General features: G+C 40.2%; 1 protein-coding gene across 15 annotated transcripts in view; it reads left to right on the top strand.

The window, feature by feature from the left end:
• The window catches only part of LOC146321360 (uncharacterized), a 42,398-nt gene that overhangs the window by 14,911 nt on the left and 6,333 nt on the right, over positions 1 to 21,154 (top strand). For 6 of the 15 annotated variants that reach the window (XM_084726471.1, XM_084726486.1, XM_084726483.1 and 3 more), the window contains exons 6-28: positions 780 to 998; positions 1,226 to 1,313; positions 1,713 to 1,865; positions 3,163 to 3,260; positions 4,172 to 4,344; positions 4,460 to 4,576; positions 5,309 to 5,566; positions 6,417 to 6,548; positions 6,674 to 7,549; positions 8,607 to 8,852; positions 8,944 to 9,162; positions 9,627 to 9,860; positions 10,001 to 10,240; positions 10,368 to 10,562; positions 11,148 to 11,381; positions 11,545 to 11,715; positions 11,853 to 12,089; positions 12,783 to 12,905; positions 13,560 to 13,765; positions 14,770 to 14,838; positions 14,970 to 15,014; positions 15,692 to 15,754; positions 17,965 to 18,144. In XM_084726471.1, the coding sequence (XP_084582597.1) occupies positions 780 to 998; positions 1,226 to 1,313; positions 1,713 to 1,865; positions 3,163 to 3,260; positions 4,172 to 4,344; positions 4,460 to 4,576; positions 5,309 to 5,566; positions 6,417 to 6,548; positions 6,674 to 7,549; positions 8,607 to 8,852; positions 8,944 to 9,162; positions 9,627 to 9,860; positions 10,001 to 10,240; positions 10,368 to 10,562; positions 11,148 to 11,381; positions 11,545 to 11,715; positions 11,853 to 12,089; positions 12,783 to 12,905; positions 13,560 to 13,765; positions 14,770 to 14,838; positions 14,970 to 15,014; positions 15,692 to 15,754; positions 17,965 to 18,144 (4,576 nt within the window). The remainder of the gene's footprint in view (positions 1 to 779; positions 999 to 1,225; positions 1,314 to 1,712; positions 1,866 to 3,162; positions 3,261 to 4,171; positions 4,345 to 4,459; positions 4,577 to 5,308; positions 5,567 to 6,416; positions 6,549 to 6,673; positions 7,550 to 8,606; positions 8,853 to 8,943; positions 9,163 to 9,626; positions 9,861 to 10,000; positions 10,241 to 10,367; positions 10,563 to 11,147; positions 11,382 to 11,544; positions 11,716 to 11,852; positions 12,090 to 12,782; positions 12,906 to 13,559; positions 13,766 to 14,769; positions 14,839 to 14,969; positions 15,015 to 15,691; positions 15,755 to 17,964; positions 18,145 to 21,154) is intronic. The other 9 variants (XM_084726482.1, XM_084726481.1, XM_084726472.1 and 6 more) reach the window with 9 other exon arrangements.

A 21,154-nucleotide genomic window follows, 5' to 3' on the forward strand; every position in this document is an offset into this window, starting at 1 on the left:
AATGTCTTAGGTGTTAAAGGAATAGTTTGACTTTTTTTGGAAATCTGCTGATTCTCAGAGATATAATGTGTTGTCTAGTAAGCTAAAGAGGTACAGCTGGGGACAATGCATCTTTTGGTAATTGCAGTTTTCTTCCAGACATGGATAATAAAAAATGAGTGGTTATTCGAGTTTCGTTTTAAAATGCAAAAAATTAAATAGGTATCAAAGTTTTTCCTTTGTAAAAAAGGAAAAACTTAATAAACAAACAGGAATAAAGGCCCATGTTTTTATGTTCTGAGTCACCGGGTTTTCACAGATAACGGGTCACTTGAGCACAGTGAGACTTCTGCTGACGACATTTCATTTAATTTCAGAAATTTAGTTAGTGTATATACCCCTTGAGATGCACCATCACCATCTTCTCTTCAGTGGGTTTCTCAAGACATTTTAGCCTGGACTAAAGCAACAAAACTGGTGCTCTTATATGTAAATGACCACATCTGGTCCCAGAATATGAAAAAATGTGACTCTTTTTTTTGTTATACGAAATAGAAAATTAAAATAAAATGATCTGCTCCCTTTAATATACATTACTGAAAGGAAAAGCCGGTAGATTTTTCAAACATTTGACAGAGCCAGGCTAATTGTTATGCCCCTGCTTTTCCCCCCGATCGTCTCATCTAACGCTCAAGAAAACACCCAAATGTTGTCACTTTAATAAAACTGTGTAGAAAACAGAAAAAAACTTTTTATGTCTTTGTAAGCAAGCTTATTTTTTCCTTTCACATCTTCTTCAGGTACTTCCTGTGTCTCCAGCTGAGGAAGGATATTATGCGTGGTGTTCTTCCTTGCTCCTTTGTCACGCTGTCCCTCCTGGGCTCCTACGCAGCCCAGTCAGAGCTCGGAGAGTATGACCCCGAGCTCCACGGAACAGACTACGTGAAGGATCTGAGTCTGGCCCCCGGACAGAGCCAAGAGCTGGAGGAGAAGGTGATGGAGCTGCACCGCACATACAGGTAATTAAAAGGGGAAGGGCATTGATAGGGGCAATAAATAGGGATGGCAATCTTTAGTAAACACAACATAATTTTGTTTAAAAAAAAAAAAAGTAAATAACTTATTGTTAAGGATCTTGGCATCTTTAGTGTTTCTATCACTGGATAGATGAGTTGATGAGTCCTTCACATAATTCTGACAGTAAAACATATCCTTGAAAAGAATCTTCTTATCTGTGTTTTTCCAGGTCAATGAGTCCGGCCCAAGCAGACATGTTGTTTCTGGAAAATGCCAAGAAACTTGCCATGTATGGAGTTGATCTGCACCAAGCCAAGGTGGGGTTTTGTTTGAATAACGTTACCTGTTTACAGGAGTGTTGTGTAACTTATCTGCTGGTGCAGGTTTTTCATGGAAATTCTAAAATACCCAAGTCCATAGTTTAAGTACGTACTGACATCCTTTAATTTTTAAAATGCGGGTCATTGTTTTGCACCAACATGCTTGTGTTACATCAGTAGCATCCAGATTTTAATTACAAAATTGATGTCAGCCCCCCCCCTCAGAAAAAAGGAGAGATTAATAACATTTCAAACTCCATGACCTCAAAATCCCTGGACTCACAGTATGAGAAAGTCTGCCTCCCAGTGACCGTTTGTTGTAATTGCAGGGTTAGTGTTATGGCGTGCAGTGATACAATGTCATAACTGTTCATCGTCCTTTTTTTGTGCATGTAGGATCTGGATGGTGTCGACATTACGCTGGGGGTTTGCTCTAGTGGCCTGATGGTTTACAAGGACAAGCTGAGGATCAACCGTTTCCCCTGGCCCAAAGTGCTCAAGATCTCGTACAAACGCAGCAGCTTCTTCATCAAAATCAGGGCATCAGAGGTAAATCTGGATTTGCATTTTCGGTTCTGTTTTTCTGCACATTTTAATTACATCGATTTATTTCAACCCCACTTCCCACCCACCAACATTTTCTGCTTTATCTTGGAACTGAGAACTTACTTCTATCAGTTAGACTCAGAATCAGGTTTCTACATATGAGAAATTTGCCATTATGATTTGGTGCATAACGATAAAAAAATAAGAAAAAACATTTTTTTTAAGATTAAAAGCAAGTACTGTAAGTCAAGAAGCATGTATATGTAAATGTGTCGAGTGTTCGCCAGGGAATATGCAAAATCTCACAGTATACGGTATAATAAACAGTAGAATATTTGAAACTTGTAACATAGTAATCTTAAAAAGATGCTGTCAAAGTTGAGTGAGTCAGTGTCAGTGGGGATCTGTTGATTAGGTCAGCTGCAGTTGGGAAGAAACGTTCTTACGGTGGGAGATTTTGGTCCTGATGGACTACAGCCTCCTGCAGGATGCGAGTGACTCAAAAAGTGGTGTTTTAGGGGTGAGATGGGTTGGCATAAGTCTTTCCTGCTCACCTCAGGGTCCTGATTAACTGTTGGATTTATTCTATAACCATTTCTTGGACTTATTCTATGTTCTTATGTTGAATTTACCACATAATATTAAATTTATAATGTTATTATGGAGAGATGTTGTATATTATTTTCATTTATACACATCGATTTAACTTGACTTAACAACTTGGTTAATGGATTTTAGTTAAAGCTACTACAATGAACTTTCATATTTTGTTGATTTTTTTAATTATCAGGATGTACAAGGTGTTAATTCAATCCAGCACTGGGATTAATGTAGGGTTGCAAAGTTTGTGCATTTTCCTAAACGAATAGTTGAACACATTAACAATCATTAACGATCATTTCATACTTAATAACTGATACAAAATGCACATCTTTTTCTCAGATGAAGTTTTGTTTAAACAATTCTAACAGCACATGAGTTACTAAAAACAATAATTTATGAAGCACAAACAATTTAAACAAACAGAACACTAAAACAATGAGGCTCTCACTCAAAACGGCTGCTCTTGTCAAATGGGGCAAAATTACTTCCATTTATAGACTAACAAGGCAGAGCAAACCAAACCATGAGAAAACCTGTGAAATGGTACAAAGAATATCTACCATCAGTTAATACATTTTAATGGGTTAAATTCTAATTATTTGTTTGATGATCAGCATCACTAGATGAATGTCATATTTCATGCTGTCAATATAAATTGTGATGTTCGACTTTGACTTTTCATTTCTTTCTTCTACAGCAAGAGCAATATGAAAGCACAATTGGCTTTAAGCTGCCCAACTATAAAGCCTCAAAGAAGCTGTGGAAAGTCTGTGTGGAACATCATACCTTCTTCAGGTAAGACCAGGACATTGTTGCCTCATTCAAGCCGACACGTCCTGCCTGGCAACAGAGGTCATTCTGAGGTTGTGCCTATCCCCTGGATAATTGGCTAACTGGTCTCTGCAGCTTAAGCCTTATATTGGCTCCTTGGAAGAAAAGCTACATGCTGATGGTCCTGACCTTAGAATTAAACCTCAAAGGTTTCTACTACTTAATAAGATAAAGGTAGAAGTTGTTGCTAACCTTGTTGCATAACAGTGACATTTTACAGGTAATGTAAAATCCTTCAATACAGGCCCATTCAATTACTTTTATTAGAGAGGCCAGATTTGATAAAAGTACAGTTCCAAGGGGCAGTTCGCATTTCTTTTCTCTGACCTATAAATTTAGGAATTTAAATGTGTAAAGCAATATTCCTTTGTATTTTTGTCTCCACTTAATTAGTTTTCACAGTTGTAAAAGAAACATCATGTACAAAAGTAATTCTAGATTAGAATTAACTTGTTTTAATAAACACAATGCTGCATTTAACATCTTTTTTCATTCAGTTTGACTAAATTCCCTTTGCTTAAACAGTTAAAAAAGTGTCTCTGTTCTTTAACAACAGATATAACCAATGAATTGGCTGATTATCCTACTAATAAAATGATGATCTTAATGATTAAATAATGTCAGCAACCTCAAACTTAACATAGCTTGTTGTTTTAACAAACACAATGGTGTATTTACAATTTTTCCATATTTAGAAATTATCAGAGGGCCAGATCGTTAAAGGGCCCAGTTCGGTCTTCGGGCAACAAGTTGAATAGGCCTGTTTTATTGTGATATGATATAATTCATGTTTGAACTCTTGTCATTTTAATGAAACTGTCAAATTTTATAAAGGGTGGGTGCTTGAACATTAAATAAATGTTTTTGTTCTTCAGGGTTCCAACTGTAGAGCCCCCCTCATCACGTCGCTTCCTTGTCTTGGGCTCTAAGTTCCGGTACAGTGGGCGCACTCAGGCCCAGACCCGCCAGGCCAGCTCCATGATTGACCGCCCAGCCCCTCGCTTCACACGCTCAGCAAGCAAGAGGCTGTCCCGTAACCTCGACGGAGGTATGTGCAAGAGTGTGAACCCGTGTTGGAACTGTGGTGTGCACCGTAGTATTATTGTATCACACATGTATCTTTTGATTGATAAGTTACCGTCTGACTTGTTTCGCTCTTGCAGCTGGAGATGAAACTCTCCAGTTTCTGCAGCAACTCTCAGCATCAACCAGGACTGAGGTTGATGATTGGTCGCTGATTCTGGCATCTGACAAACCTCAGCCTTCTCCTGAATTCCCAGGTACCGACCTGAGATGTGTGGAGCCGCACCAACGCTTTTTGGCATATTTGCAGCATTTATTTTATTCTCACTCACAGACAGCCTTCTCACATCATTTAACACGCCCATTCATTATGGCTCATTTGCTCTTATGCTGGTAAACCTTTGAAAAGATTGACTTTCGGCAGAGATGGTAAACATGTCCAAACGCTGACCTACTCTGACATGTGGGTGATGTCACCCATCTTGTACTTTCCCTGGCATGATCCCAGGGTATCTTTGGTCACCGTGAAACTCTGTGTGAGGAAACTTCTTACTTTTGCTTCAGTTGACTGTGCTCTGGCATTTCCAGTCTTGATGCTGCTGTTTCTCATTTTTGGCATTTTCAGAAGTTGCTGTTTCATATGTGCTGCACAGTGGCTTTAATTGCTTGTAGATTTCACCTCTTAGGTTCAACATCTTAAACAGACTGACTCACTCATCACTGCTTTAGTCATTGCAACTGGTAAAGCTTGAACTTGACATTGAAATTGTAATCTCCAGTTTTGCCCTTTTTACCTGCTCTTGTTCTGAAGGATGAGTCTTTCATTCAGCTTTGTACTAATCTCAGCTTCATGGACTCACATTAGTCAAATGCTTGGCATCTGGCTTTGTTCAAAAATACGCTTGAAGGACTGTGAAGCACTCACAGTGGCCGTCGTCTCTCTGGCTGAACCATTACATAACTGCCGTCACCTCGTCGTCTCTTCACAGCCAGAGCGGAGTCTGAGCAGACCTCCGTTCAGACCTGGGAGGAGGGGGAGTCTGTTCGCACAGTTACAGTGACCTGGCGGGACACTGAGACTGGGCAGACTGGCTCTCAAACTGTCACCCAGACAGCCAGTCAACCATGGCAGGAGCTGGCATCTGATGTGCAACAGCAGTGGCGAAAAGAAGACGAGTGGTCTGCCGTGCTCCATCGTTCTCCCCCTTTTCCTTTTGTCCCACCGTTTGATTTTGTCAAACAGCCAGGTATTTGCACTTCTGTGGTCACTTAGCAGTATGCAATGAGGGAATAAGAAGCTTTTCAGGGGGCAGTTCAGATTGTTTCAAGTGGTGTATTACTGTATTGATAGTCACTGTATTAACTACAGCAGACAGAGAGGAATACCAGAACAAGCACTAATCAATGTACTGCTGTGGAACAACAAAATGTAATTTAAAAAAGGTCCACCCCCAAAAAAATCAATATCAGTTTAAATGTGTGCTATATTTAGAATATTTTCACCTTCAGACAGCCTTCTCTGACTGGAAACCACAGTTATGTTATATGTTAGGCCAACTATCCCTCTCAGACTGCTTAAGGAAATACCGCAATTTTACTTTTCAAAAGACAGGAGTTGCTGGTCTACCACTACTTCAATCAGTTAGTATATTTGTGTTATTGTGTCACTGCGGTGTTTTAAAAGGGTTGTTCAGATTCACTGCAGCCACACAATAACAAAAAACAAACTAAGTGATCGAGGCAGGGGTAGTCCAGTGCTTCTGTGTTCTCCAGGGTAAAATGAATGTTTTTCCATAAGGAATCTGGTTGGCTTGTAGAGAGCAACATTTGGCTTGTATGGCAGCGGGTTCCCGTCAGAAAAGACTGCCTGACGGCAAAGTTTAGAGGTGAAAAGTGCAACCCCACTTCAAATAATCCAAACTATCCTTCCAGTCAGCATGCACTCTATGCATTACATCCTGCATTATCCTCAAAAACTACAGTAGAAGTATGTGATGCTATTCTGCCACCTGTTTAAGTGTTTGGAGTTCAAGATTTGTGTGTGTTTATGTTCATCTGATATGAAATTTTTCATTGTTGTTTCTTTGATGTTGTCAGCTAAGCTCAGCTTGACAAAAATGAGCTCTATGAACAGACTATTGCAACCAGCGCTGACACAGCAAGATGATTGGTACCTTTACTTTGACCGACTCTTCAGCCTATCCTCGCTTGAGCCTGTTGACAAACCATGTGAGTTTCTCTGTGTGGAAATGTGACCTGCAATTTAAATACTTTTAGGACAAGAACCCTTTAACAGCCTAGAATGATTTTGAATTTTAGTTCCTTTCTTTTACTTTCTCCTTTACTCCTTCCAGTCTCCTCTATGACTCAGTTCCAGCTCCTGGAGAAGGCTGAGCAGGGCATGTATGTGGCAGAGCAGGAATTGACCAGAGAGGAGGTCATTGAAAGACTGCAGGAAACCGTGACCTTGGTAGACAAGCTGAGAGAGGTGGATATTCTGGAGAAGAGGCTGAGGGAAGTGAAAGATTTAGAGGACAGGCTCCAAGAGGTAGATGACATGGCAGAGAGACTTCAGGAAGTAATAGAGGAGGAACTGGGCAAGGAAGAGGTAGCAAAGTTAAAGGAGGAAGAGGGAGAGTTGGAGCAGGAACAACAAATACAAGCTAAAGGTCTGACCAAAACAGTGGTATTGAAGTCAGTGAGGAAAATAGAGACAGAGGAGGGTGAAGTGGATGAGCTGGAAGATGAGATAAAGCGGGTGTTTTTGAAAGGCGTGTTGCCTGAAGAGGAGGAGGTAGAGGTGGAGCAGGAGACTGAAATAAAGATGATAGATGAGAGTCAGTTAGATGACAGCTTGAGAGAGAAGCTACGCCAGATGGAAATGGAGTGGAAAAATGAGGTGGAGGAGAAGTTCGGCCCTTCAGATGGCACCAGTTCCACATCTGTAGTGGCGTACCAGAAGGTGGAGCGCAGGACAAAGAGGACAGTGACTGTTGTAGAGGAGAACGGGCAGAAGCAGGAAGAAATGGGAGACACTCAGATGCAGGATGGCGTAATTTCAGAGGAGAGTCTAGAAAAAGAGGAGACATGGCGTAAGACAGAACTAGTAGAGGAGATAACAGAGAGGAAAGTCATAGAGAGACCTCAGCCTGAGAGTCAGGTGGCAGATGAGGACGTCTGGTACATACTTTTTGACCGCTCTCCATACAAAGCTGTTTTCAAACCACCAGGTACAGTAAAGCATCGTGCAAACACCTCTACTAATATATCTAATACTCTAATATCACCGCAATTTACTTCTCTTATATTTTTCGTGTTTAGTTCACATTAACAATTCAACAGTCACACTAGTCTGTTTAGTCCACAAATCCCTTTTTAGTTCAATAGAAACTTAATTGAGATTTTAATAGGCTGGTTCACAGATTCAGGGATATTTATCCTCATTATACAGCACAGGGTTATACTACGACTAGTTGTAGTTCCTTCATAATACACACACAGTACAATAGGTGATTAATTAAATTCTGAGTTGAATAGGGTGAAAATATACAACAAAATAAATACATATATGTACACATTTACACACAGGAAATAATTCTGAACAGCAGCAAGAAGATGGTGATGATAATATGGTCATCTTCTTAACTCATTTGTCTTAGAAATATAATAGAAATATAATGTGACATTTATGAAAGGGTTTTCTTTGCTGGTTATAGTTCTTGGTTGTATTCAGGTGGATACATCATAGTGAAATTAGTGACAGTGTAGCAGATAACGGTGCTCCAGTCAGATCAGTCAGCGAGCAGTGACTGGCCCCAAAAATCCTGTTTGAACCCCTTTATTTATCATGGAGCATTATGCATTCATTTAACTGTTCTCAGCAACAATATGGATATTACAGGCTCAGAAACAGCAGCACCCTTTATTTTCTGGTGAATACTGGACAATTTGGGGAATTTAAAGTTTTGTTTTTCTGTCATCAGAATGAAATTAACATCAACTATAGGGTTAAATCAGCTTAAAACAGATGAGCCACTCAGAACATTTCTCTCAAAGTTTCCTCACAGCCAAAGAGTTTATCTGCCTGTGGACACCAACATTAATATATTAACCAACTAGTTTTTTTGTGCTGCTATAATGACATGTTTAATTTTCAGTCTTAGTAATAACTTAAATAAAAAATACAATAAAATAACACTTCACAACCTCTGTTCAGCTTGTCTTACTGTGGGCGCTACATGTTTGCTCCAGTATTTAAAGACTTTATGCCTTTACTGTCATCATTAGTTACCCCAGTGGAACGTGCTCAGGTGGAACATGCATTGGTGGATGAAGGCGAGGGTCTCCCCTCAACGACTGAGATTACAACAGTTGAGGAGAAAACGGAGATCGTAGTAGAAGAGGGAGAAATAATAGCAGAGGAGGTACAGCGTCTACCAGAGATCCCACAGCTACAGACCATCACAGACAGAGTGGATGACTGGTTTGTGCTGCTGGATGTTATTCCCAGAGAAACATCATATGTACCACCAGGTACTGCTAAAACCCCCTGTACTTTGGCTCTCTTGTGCTTTATTTTGTGCTTTCTTGCTAAAAGACTTTCTCCTGACTTCACTCACATCAGTTACATTGGAGGGAAGAGACCAGGTGGATGCAGAAAGTTTTGTCTCTGAGGTTGGAGCTGCAGCTGTTGAGGAGATAATAGACGTAGTAGCTGAAGAGAGAAAGATAATAGAAGAGGCACCAAGGCCAGAAATCCCACAGCAGCCAGTGACAGAGAGAGATGATGACTGGTTTGTGCAGCTGGATACTATTCCCAGAGAAACATCATATGTGCCACCAGGTACTTCTAAATTTCCCTATGCTGCTTTTACTCTCCCATGCTTTATTTTGTTCTTTCTTGCTTGTGTTAAAAGACTTTGTCCTAACTTTACTCAGTATCAGTTACGTTGGAGGGAAGAGGCGCGATGGATGCAGAAAGTTTTGTCTCTGTGGTCGAAACCACGGCTGATGAGGAGTTTAGAGAAGTAGTGGCTGAAGAGAGAAAGATAATAGAAGAAGCACCGAGGCATCTACAACAAATCCCACAACCGCCAGTGACAGATAGAGAGGATGACTGGTTTGGGTTGCTGGGTGTTGTTCCTAGAGAAACATCACACGTACCACCAGGTATTCCTAAAATCCCCTGCACCAATTCACAGCTTTATCAAAGCAAGCAATTATCCTGAGCTTTGCAAATGCTCTTATCTTTTAAATCCCCTGTACTGTCTATGGTGTCTGAGGATTTTTCAATCTCTTTTGTCTTAGTTGCTGTTGTACAGCGTGCTGAAGTTTCTGCAGAAGAGCTTGTCTCTCAGGTTGAAGTGACAACCGTTGAGCGGAAAGAAAAAAGAGTGGAGGTGGTGGTAGAAGACACAGAAATGAAAGAAGTGTCGAGTGAAAAGCGAGTTGTAGTGCTGCCACTGGCTGTGAGAGAGATAGAAGATGACTGGTTTGTGCTGCTGGATGTTCCCACTAGAGAACCATCATTTGTACCACCAGGTATTGTCAACTTTCCCTCCAGCCCTTTACAAGCTTGTGTTATAATTTCTGTCTTAAAGAGTTGGATTAGATTGAACTAAAACAATCTGAACTATCCCTTTTAGAGTCTTACAAAATTCTTTCACTCTGTTTGTCATTAGTTACCATGGCCAAGTATGTCGAGGTTTACCGTGAAGAAAGAATTCCTACTGTGGTTGAAACAATAACAGCAGAGTCCAAGGAGGTTGTAGTTGAAGAGATTGTGGTCCAGAAGGAGGACAAGAAGCTTCCCAAGCAAATTATTCCAGATCAGAAAATATCCCAGCCAGTCAGAGAACGAGATGATGACTGGTTTCTTCTCCTGGATGTTGTTCCCAGAGAAACTGCCTACGTCCCTCCAGGTACCCACAGCCTTTAAATGTCTGTGTTTTCTTTTCACACATATTGTCACACCAACGAAGACTGGGTGTCAGGAAAACTCTTCAAAGACGATTCTTCACTTTTTGTTCACTTCACGTTTGTTTGCAGTTTCTCCAGCGGTACCAAGCCAAATTTATCCAAGTGTTCAACCTCGAGTTGAAGTGACAAGCATAGAGCGGAGATTGCAGCAGGTTGATCTTGAGCAGGTTAGACTGCAGCCTTCCCAGCCACTGCCAGAGAGAGAGGATGACTGGTTTACACTGTTTGATGCTATTCGTGAAGAGGCAGTCATCGTACCACCAGGTATATGTGATATAATATATATCTGCACCCCAGTTCACTCTGAAACATTATATTTTAAGACATTTACTGGATATAGTAGTGTCGCTCTGCTTCTTTGACACTGTCAGAGTGGCTACAGGCCCTTAAAAAGCCTTAAAATGTCTAATGATAAAAGGCCTTGAAAAGTATTAGTCTTAAAGTAATAGTAATAGCCTGGGCAAGTGAAGAGAAACATTGTTGAACCCTGCATGATGGCATTTACCTATTTATTTAAAAGCGATGTATAAACAGAGAACCACAATAATAATACAGGCGTCTAAACAATTTTCAGCATAGAAACTGGAAATTCTACCTTGATATATCCTCATTTCAGACTCTGGCTGTAAGACAATAGTGCTTAATATCATTGAGGACAAATGTATTTTTTTATATGTAATAAATGTTTGACGATATATGTATTTACTCACAATAGTACCAATTTATTTTCACATTTGATATATTCTTTTATTGAAAAAATGGCCTGAATTTAATTAAGTAGTAGCATTAAAACATCTTACATTGAACTTGCTGATACATGTAGACATTCTCTCTGTCCTTTTGTGCCAGTTGCTCCTATTAAGATTATTCAGGATATGAGGAAGGCGTTTGAGCTTGAAGTGAAAACCACAGAGACTACGACATGGAAGAAGACGATAATTGTTGGGGACAGCAGGCAAGATGAGACACGCCTGTCTGAAATTAGACCTAGCCGAATCGCACCTCCGTCAGAGAGAGAAGGGGGAGATGATTGGTTCATCCTGTTTGACGTCATCCGTGAAAAGCCTGTTTTCATTCCACCAGGTACCTTTCATTGCCAAACGGTCTGCATACACTGGGCTAAAAGCTAATTAGCTGGACTGCACCTGATGCTTTTTCATTTCATTTAATCCTTAAATAGCTCTAGGAAAAATACAACATTAATGAATTTACATCAGATTTATTTACCCTTGTTCTTTTACGTTAGTTGCTGTGGTTGAGCGTGTTGTGGATGTGGTGGCTGTCACTGAAACCAAACCAAAATTCATCATGGAAGACACGAGGCCACCTGTGAAGGTGGTGGAGATTAAACCACCACAGCCAAGACAGGTGGATGATGACTGGTCTGTGCTGCTAGATGTTGCACCAAAAGCATCAGGTATTCTGCAGTTTTATGTGTGCCTGTTCAGACACAGCAGCACTGGTCTGTTACATATTTCACCATGTTCAATATGCTGTGCGTTTAAGGGGAATCGTGTTCTTCTGACTGAAAGCTTTGTGTGTATCTTGCATTAGTGGCTGTGGACGAACGTATCCGTGTGCATCCTGCAGTAAGACCAGCTAAAGAGTTTGCAGTCATAGAGCAGAGACCGCAGCAGAGAATTACTATAGTGGAGGAGAGGTGGCAGCAGAAGAAGGTGGTGCAGGAGAGGTGGCAGCAGGAAATGTTGGTACAACAGAAACCACGTCCAGCAGTAAGAGAGGTGGAGGATGATTGGTTTATTCTTCTGGATGTAGCCACTAAAGAATCAGGTATAATAAAAATGATTTACAGAAGTTTGTTTTACAGTTCACGATTGACCCTTCCCAAGTCCCACCCCTTTTGGCACCTCAGTCAACTTTTTCCATTCCTGTTTCCTGTGTTTAATATGCTATATTCTAGGCTTGTCTCTTGAAAAGAGAACCAAATTTTGAGGAATGTTACAAGATGTTATTGGGTACCTGTAAAAGTGAATGATAGCAAAACACTAGTTAACTAGTTGGCTAATCTACATCATTCATTAGCTAGCTAGTTTTATATAGTTTTGCTCTCTAGAAAAACACTTGCTAACTAACCGGCTTATCTACGTTAATCGTAAGGCAGCTGCTTTGCTAGAATTTTGCGAACATTAGCTAACTTACGACGTGACTGCATTTCACTTTTGCAGGTCTCCAGCAGCATCTTGTAACCACATTCAAAAAATTGTTTCTCTTTTCAACATAGATGAGCCTACGACATGGCATATCTAAGTACAGGAAATGAGAAAGTTGACCAATGTTCTGGCATATAACAAACTGTCATTAGAGCACAGCGCAAAAAGGGGTTGTACTTAGAAACGGTCAATTATGCTTTAATGTTTGATAAGACTTCCCAATATGTGCCCCTGTGTTGTTATTTCTGTAAAAAGTGTTCTAATATTTTGTGCTTTATTTCCACAATAATACTTGGCTGTGTATTTGTATTAGTCCCTGCTCCTGAGCGCATCCGGTTCCCAGCAGAGGTGAGAGCTCCAACTGCTGTGGCCCAAAAGAGGATTACTATTTCCGAGAGGAGACCACAGTTTGAGAAATGGATCCTGGAGGAAAGAGGTCTGATCACACTTACTCATGAAAATGGTGTTTGGTTTGCTCTATTAGATGTTGGCACCAAAGCATCAGGTATTTTGGAGTTTGTCGTTGTGCAGACAAACAGCTCATACATGATCGTGCTTTCCTTGCTCCATGCTTATTAACATCTGCAGCGTGTTTACAGGATGCACCGACTCCTACAAGAGGTCTCCACAGATGGCGAGCCATGACCTCTGACCGTGCTACATCTCGCATAAAAAAAAAAGAAACATTGCTTTCTTAATCTCAGCATTTCACCATTTCAGTCACATTGAGCTTTATAGCTCCTAACATCAGCAGTCTAACATCATCTGCCTTTGCATCCATCTTTGGATCGCAGTAAGAACTAATCCATGCTTTTGCTGTCATTCCACTTTGTGGATATTTGCTTCTGGCCCTCCTCGGGTTCTTGTCCTTTTGAAAGCGACTGAATAAGCATATCAGGTATAGTATATCCCTGCAGCCTGTGTGCTTATTTGATCCCATTAAGGCGTGAGACTGTAAGTATGATGTTGCCGTTAGCATAGGTGCACTGTTGTGTGTTATTTATGTTTTGTATGTTATCCCTCCACAACACATTAGGTTAAAACTTTTTACCTCTTATTCACGTTTCCATTTTGTCTCTATTTCTTCTAGTGGCGAGCACACAGAGGGGTGCCCGTCCTGTCAGCGCTCCAGTCTTCTCCCAGTCTGCTCTGGCAGAGGCAGGGATCCCAATGGCTCCTTTCGATCAGCCCCAGACCTCCACTCCAATCAAGAGCGGACTCAAGGAGGAAAGAAGGCTGGAGGTCACGGTAGAGGCTGTGGAGCCTTCGAAAATCGAGGGTGTGGCTGAAGTCAAGGTATTCTCTATTTGCTATTTAACATGTATGTGATGTCATTTCAGGAAAAGTCTAAATGTTTATGCAGAGGAAGAATGTAGCGTCATATGTATGTAAACCATATATGCCTTATAAAATAGCTGGTGCCAGTGGAAGTTTGTTAAAGTGTGTGAAATTATGTGTCCTAATAGTGATTCCAAAAACGTTTTGCAAATACTTTTCAACTTGTATTCAGTTGAATACAGTACAAAGACAAGATATTTAATGTTCAGAGTGAAAAACTTATTTTAATGTAAATATAAACTCACTCTGAATTTGATGCCTGGGTTCGAGCTCATCTGAAATGTTGGAAAGTGTGCTGTGGTCTGACAAGTCCACATTTCAGATTGTTTTTGGAAATCATGGATGTTGTGTTGGGGTGAAGATATCAGGATGTGTTAGTTGTTAGTTCCCACATATCGTGGGTAACGGTCACATCTGTGAAGGCCCCATTAATGCTCAAAGGTACATACAGGTCTTGAAGCAACATATGCCATCCAGACACATTATTTTCAGAGTTGTCCCCAATTCCAAGACACATACTGCTTACGTTACAACAGCATGGCTTCATGGTAAAAGACTGCGGGTATGAGACTTTCTTTCCTGCTGTCCAGACCTGTCTACCATTTAAAATATGTGGTGCATTATGAAGCGCAAAATACAACAACAGGGACCCCAGACTGTTGAGCACCTGAAGTCATTTATCTTTTCACACTTTCACTTTTCAAAACTTCAGCAGTTAGTGTCTCAGATGTTTACTGGGTGTTGTTAAAAGAATCGGTGATGTATCACAGTGATAAACATCCCCCTGTACCAAAGCTTTGGAGCATGTTGTAGGCATCAAATTCAGAAAGAGAGTATATTTACAAAAAGGATAAGGATAATTATAAAATATAAAGACGTCTTTTGATGTAATTGCTTTATATTCTTTAATAATAAAAGACATAGTGAGGAGAGATTGTTCTCTGTGTCTCTTGCTGCTGTAGCCAGCAGTGTGGAGGGACCAGAGAGAAGTATACTCTTCACTGATAGCCACCATCAATGGGGACGTTCAGGTTAGTGTCAGACACTGGCCTCTTGCATGTCGCCCCTCAGATGACGCGTTTTCTTTATGACTGAGATGTGCGTGTTTTAAGACGGTAAGCAGAGGATGCTAACATGTGTCCCTCTCTCCTCCCCGGGGTAGCACGAGTCTGAGACGATGAGCACGGAGGTGGTACGAATGCGAAAGGTCAGAATCTTAGCCTCGCGTAGCCATCTCTCCACCTCCATTCTGATAATATGTAGCTCTCTCATCCAAAAGACTAATTTCACCCTCTTCTCATGTTGTGCTTCCATACTGCTAGGTCTTAAATGAAATCCACAGCAGGTTCGATACAGCATATTTTAAGAGGTAGAAAAATGTAAGAATAGATGGAATATGTAAACAGTAAATAGAGTAAGCAATTCAGTATGAAAAGACTATGCCTGCCTCACAATATACGTTTTTACACATAAGAGTTAGAAGGCATTCATTTCTTCTCATTGCTTGCTGTTGTTGTTGTAAACCCTGGAATGCACACATGCATGATTGTAGATTAAATGCACTTTACTTCTCATAAGTGGCATGATAACTGGTGTTTTATCACGTCTGTCACTCCATTCTTTTTTTTCCCTCACTATAAAAAAATAGGAAAAAAAGTCAGTCCTGTAGAGCCTTACGTTCTTTTCCTTTGTTACTACATTGTAGTTTGGCCCTTATGGCCCTAAACTATCTTTGCATGACTCTTCACAGCTCTCTGTCTGTTGTATTAACACTTTGTTGAATTTCATAGTATGCATGTCCAATGTGTGGCAGTTTATAATGCCGGCACACAGGCAAACCGAAACAAACCCACACTCTTTTTTTGTTCTTTTCATTTTTCACAGAAAAGAGCTAAGAAAATTGAGGGTGACTCAATTTATATCAGACATAGCATTTTAATGTTGGAGGTTTGTATCCCTTCTGGAGATGTCAGTCTCTGTTTGTATTTTCTTGCTCTTTAGCACAACAGCTGCTGTTTTAACATCACGCTTGCATGTGGCATGATTCACACGTTTTGCATCAGCACAAATCATTGGCTGTAGATTATGTTTGTGTGTGTGGCAATGTAACTCTAATCTGGTTGTTTCAGGAGAGTGCTGTTGAATTTACAACAAATAAGAACTGGGTTATGGTCAGGATTTGTCTACTTGTATTGAGAATGCTGCACTCCAGAGCATCTTCAAACTGTCCCAAATGATTACCCCTAATGTGATGTGGTTGATGAGTTAAAGTTTAAGCCAATCAGGGACAGCAAAGGATTTTCTAGACATTATTCAAGCCAGGATTCACAAGCAGATCCATTTATATATGATTTTTTTTCCAGATCATCAGTATTCTCCTGTCCCTGCTTCTGCTCTTTCTACCTCCATCTCATTTTCTAACTTGCCAGTAATGCATTGCACTTTTTCAGCCGTTATGCAAATGAAATCTTGTCCATAGAAATGAAAATCAAATTAATTATACTGTAGTTCTTTGCTGATGTATGTGAAAGGAATGATGTTTGGAGAAACACTTATCATTAAGTTGCTCTTTAGCACCACAATCAGTCAACACTTCACTTCACGCTTCATTGACTTACCAGATCATCGCAGTATGTTTGGTAAAACGGTGTCAGTAATATTCAGTAAAGATCAACTTGGTGCTAAATGTTGCCTGCTACTGTTGCTTTTGTTCATTTGTGTTAAATGAACAAGTTTCCATTTATAGCTTCATCTTTGACAACTTGTTACCATGTCTGCTGTCATCACCGCTCCTGCTCTTTGATTTGCAGCCTGTGTTCACGATGTGTCACTGCAAGCATAATGCTATGAAACAGAACCCTAAAGGAATAGTTCACATTTTTTGAAGTGTGGTCGTATGAAGCACTTAGCTATAGCTGGTGTATTGCCTACAGTAGATGGCGGTCCGCAAGCCCCCAGTTTGGAGAAACACCAGTGTACTGGTGAGACTGTACTGCTGTGGACAGGGACAGCAGCAAAACATACTTTTGCCATTTAAGAAGGGCCATCTAAAAAAACATTGTCAATGTCAATATTAAATGGATGGTATATTTATGTACTTAACGCTTTACCTTGCTGTCAGGCAGCCTTTTCTGACTGGAAACTGCCTTTATATAAACCTAATATCACTGTATATCCAAAGCCACCAGACACCTCTAACAAAAACTGCAGTTTGACAGAACACAGGAGTTGCTGGTTTTCCAATGCCTTTATCAGTCAGTTTGTATTATTGTGTGACTTCTGTGTTTTAAAGGGTTAGCGTAGATTCACTGAAGTCACACAAACAAACTAGCCGATTGAGGCAGCATTAGACCAGGAACTCTCGTGTTCTGCGAGGTGAAATGATGCAATATTTGGTTATATAACAGTGGTTTCCCATTGGAATGAGATGTTTGATGGGAAGGTAAAGCAGTGAAACCATTCTGAATATAGTATACACTTAAATGATATAGATTTTCTTAAAAATACCTTTTGCTGCTGACCCTGTCCACAGCAGTAAAACTTAAAAGTGCTGGTACTCGTCTTTGCTTCTCGCCAACTACCATCTGCTGTAGCTGATACACTGACTATGAATAAGAACCTCATATATACCCACTACAAAAAAGTTTATAATTTCTCCCATCCAAACTCCAAATAGTAATAATAATAATAATCAACTTGATTGAACTTGATTCAACTGATAAATCACACCATCGATTCCTCACCATATTTTTATAAACTAAACTCTGGTCTCATGAATCGAATTTTCATTTTGAAAAGGAGTCACTGAGAATCTATCAAGAATCCACAGTGTGATCATCTATTTTAATGTTCCTGTAGAATCACTGATTAACGCTGCTTCTGCTTCTTTATTTAATCTGCAATAGATCAACACTGATTGTACAGAAATAGCAGAAAGAAACATAATCTGACATTTTTGTCTTTTTTCTCCTGTTTGTTAATCTCTTCCAACTACACACACATTCTTCATCTTCCCTATTCCTCCTCATCCAACTTTACCTGTCATCACATCATACCCTGCCCCGTTGCTGTCTTGATCCATGTGCATGGTGCCCTCTTCCCTGCATGCTTCCCCTCCTCCATGCCGTCTGTTCCCTTCTCAACTTTCCTCCTTATAGGAGTTTGATAAGCCTCAGGAGGAGCTGCTCAGGCATCATGCCAGCATCAGTGAGCTGAAGAGAAACTTCATGGAAGCCGTCCCAGAGCAGAGGCCCAGTGAGTGGGACAAGCGCCTGTCCACACACTCCCCGTTCCGCACCCTGGGTATCAATGGCCAGCCTCTGCCCAGTGCAGATGGGGTAAGTCTCCTACAGAAACCACTTCCCTCCAAGTCCTTTTAAGTTGCTTGAAGTCTGTCAGTTCAGGAATTGTAGCAAACGAAGGGAAACCTGTTTAAATTGACTTAGAAATTCCTGAATTGACTTGGTTAAAGCTGTATTTATACATATGGCATCTAGGGCTGCACAGTTAATTGAGTATTAATCTTGATCATGATTTTGGCTTCCCAAAATTAAATGTTCGACTATGATGTTGACATTTAAAATGCTCCTCTCATAGAAACTCTGTTGTATATGAACTCAAGTGCGTCTAAACTAACAGCTAGCCGCCGTGCAGAAGAAGACTAATATAGAGCACAGAGCAGGCAGGCAAAATGAAAATCAAATGTCTGGAGCAAAAGGTGAAACACTTGACTCTTGAAACATTATCTGTTGTTTGGAAGTATTTTGGATTTAAGGCGAGTGATGTTAAGCAAGAACAAATTATATGGGAATAGTGCATGAGACTTGTATTGGCACTGCAAAGTAACACAACTAACTTGTTCAACTACCTGAAAAAATAACACTAAAACTGCAATGCAATGAATGCAGGAAGGTAAAGAAGAATAATGTCACGTTGTTGCATCACTTCATTCCCGTCTTTGTCCAGAATCAACGCGCGTCATCATATGAATGTAGTGAAAGTGATTTCATTTTGGGTAAAAAATTTTGGTATAATTATTTCTATTTTGCTTCTAGGAGATGCCTCTTGAATAAGTACTTGTTTTATTTTGATTCAGAAATTTGTAGATTAGCAGAGATGACACACAACAAATATTTCCCTAAAATCAACAAATTACCATGATCTCAATATTGATCAAAGTAATCATGATTATCATGTTGGCTATAATCGTGCAGCCCTAATGTCATCACATTCATTTTCCATGGCTCTGGTCTGAGGTAATTGAAACTTGATTTTAAAAACTTCTCTGCACTAGTGTGAGCAGTGTGTATGGATTTGTAATGGAACAGAAGAACATGAAATTCTTGCTAACCTCTTGTGTTTGAGTCATTTTTAAAAGGTAGTGTAACTTTTGAACATTGTATTTTTGCATTTGGTCAGAATCTGTTTTTACGTGTCTTACATATTCAAAAGAAAGATTGAAGATTTGAAAAAAGAATGGATCAGGCTCTTCCCTGGTTCTCTAACACTTGAAATGAATGGATTGTGTGTGTGCGCATGTACAGACCTAGTCAAGGCGATGGCATGTGCTATGCAACACATGCATGTGTATGAGGAATGCAGTTGGACTTGTTGAATAGGGTCTGTACTTTTTGGTCTTTCACTTAAAATACTGTGGGACGAGGCATCTTTGGGACAGGTTGTCCACTCTCTGAAAACTCACTTTGGTTCATCCTATGTGCATTGGATGCCTCTGAACCCTGACATGCTGCATGACTGACAGACCTGACATTTTATGTTTACTGCATGACTCAGAGATGACTCTTTTTGCACGTTGTGACATGGAGCAGAATTTACCTTTTCGCCCTCTTCTTTGCCCCTCCTTCATTTCTAAGCTTTCCTTCTTCTTTTAATAGATTTTGCTTGGCACACTTTCTTGTCACAGTGCTTTTACCTTTTTTGTTGCTTGTTTTCATAAAGAGAGACCTCATTCACAGTTGTATCAGCAGCTGCAATCCCACTACAGTACATACTAATGTAACAATCTCAGGATTCCAGTATAACACTAATATACTTGTATCATTTCTGGTGTTTAAAAAGATTACATGAAAGCTATTCAGTGCTCTTGAAACAGCTCCAGTCTAGTTGAGCTGCTTTCACATAAATCGTATTATTTATGGAGGTTCATTTTGCATGCCTTTGGGTGAGACAGTAATTCAGCTACAGCAGCATAACATTTTTACACTCTGAGATAAATGCCTCCAAGTACATCATACTGTCAGGATGCATTAGAGTTGCACTGAAGTCAAAGCAAAGCAACGCTGACAGCTCAGAGTCTGTAGGGAGATGAATCAGAACACATGTACAAAATGTTTGATGTAAGCAGTCGACAATATGACACTGGTCAAATGTTGTCTGCCCAGTGGAGTGAACACACGCTGTTTCTGCACAATTTTATAAGCCAGTTTGTCATTCCTCTTAAACTTCAGTTTCCTACTGTGAGAAAAGTAAATGTTGGTTTTCATGTTTGACATGCAGCAACATAATTGGTCCTGTTGCTGCAAACCAACTAAAAAGACAACGCTAAATTAAAAGACTGTAGTACGGTTTAAAGGTGCAATGTGTAAGATGTGGCCAGAATTTGAATTTAGGAAGCACAAAAATTAAAATATCAACAGAATATGAAGATGCAACAGTTATGTCGTGTCAACAAAGCCTATGTATTGTTGCAGAGATATCTACTGAAGTAGCATGCTAACCTGCTAACCAGCTAGCCTCAGCCAGCCCCGTCGAGTAATACCACTTTGTGTCTCGAGAGGCTGTGGTCCAATCCCCTCGCAGTTTAAGCTGGGAGATTTATGCGAGCAGTGAGTTTGCAACTTTCATGTCCAATAAATAGAATTAACTCAGAAAGTGCCAAGAAAGGAATATTTTTACATCTATTTTCCATAGTAAAACCATAAATCTTAAGAATATGCTTCTCTCTATTACCGAGCTAAGACGAGCTTCATTGTAGAAGACACTTCAAAGTTGATAGAAAGAAAACAAACTCACTTGGTTTGGTTTTCCACTGTTCAATAATCACCAACTGTGGTTTAGATAAAGATAAATCCTTAATCCACTGGGTTTGATCTAAAAATATTCTTGCTCCTTGCTGCCTGTCTGACGTCCACCCTCGTCTCACTCCTCTCCGCGTCACATCTCTGCCGTCCCCACCTACTGTCATCATCGATTCTGGCTTCAGAGTCCTGGTCACCGCGTGTAAATCACCGCGGTACTATATTCCCTGTCAAACTAGCCTCCTTTGTTCCTTTGTTGAGGTTGTGTTCAGTCCTGGTCTGGCCATGTTCACTTAGAAGCTGCTGAGCC

The sequence above is a fragment of the Lutjanus erythropterus genome, chromosome 9 (assembly GCF_056507025.1).
Source record: "Lutjanus erythropterus isolate fLutEry1 chromosome 9, fLutEry1.hap2, whole genome shotgun sequence".
Classification (NCBI taxonomy): domain Eukaryota; kingdom Metazoa; phylum Chordata; class Actinopteri; order Lutjaniformes; family Lutjanidae; genus Lutjanus; species Lutjanus erythropterus.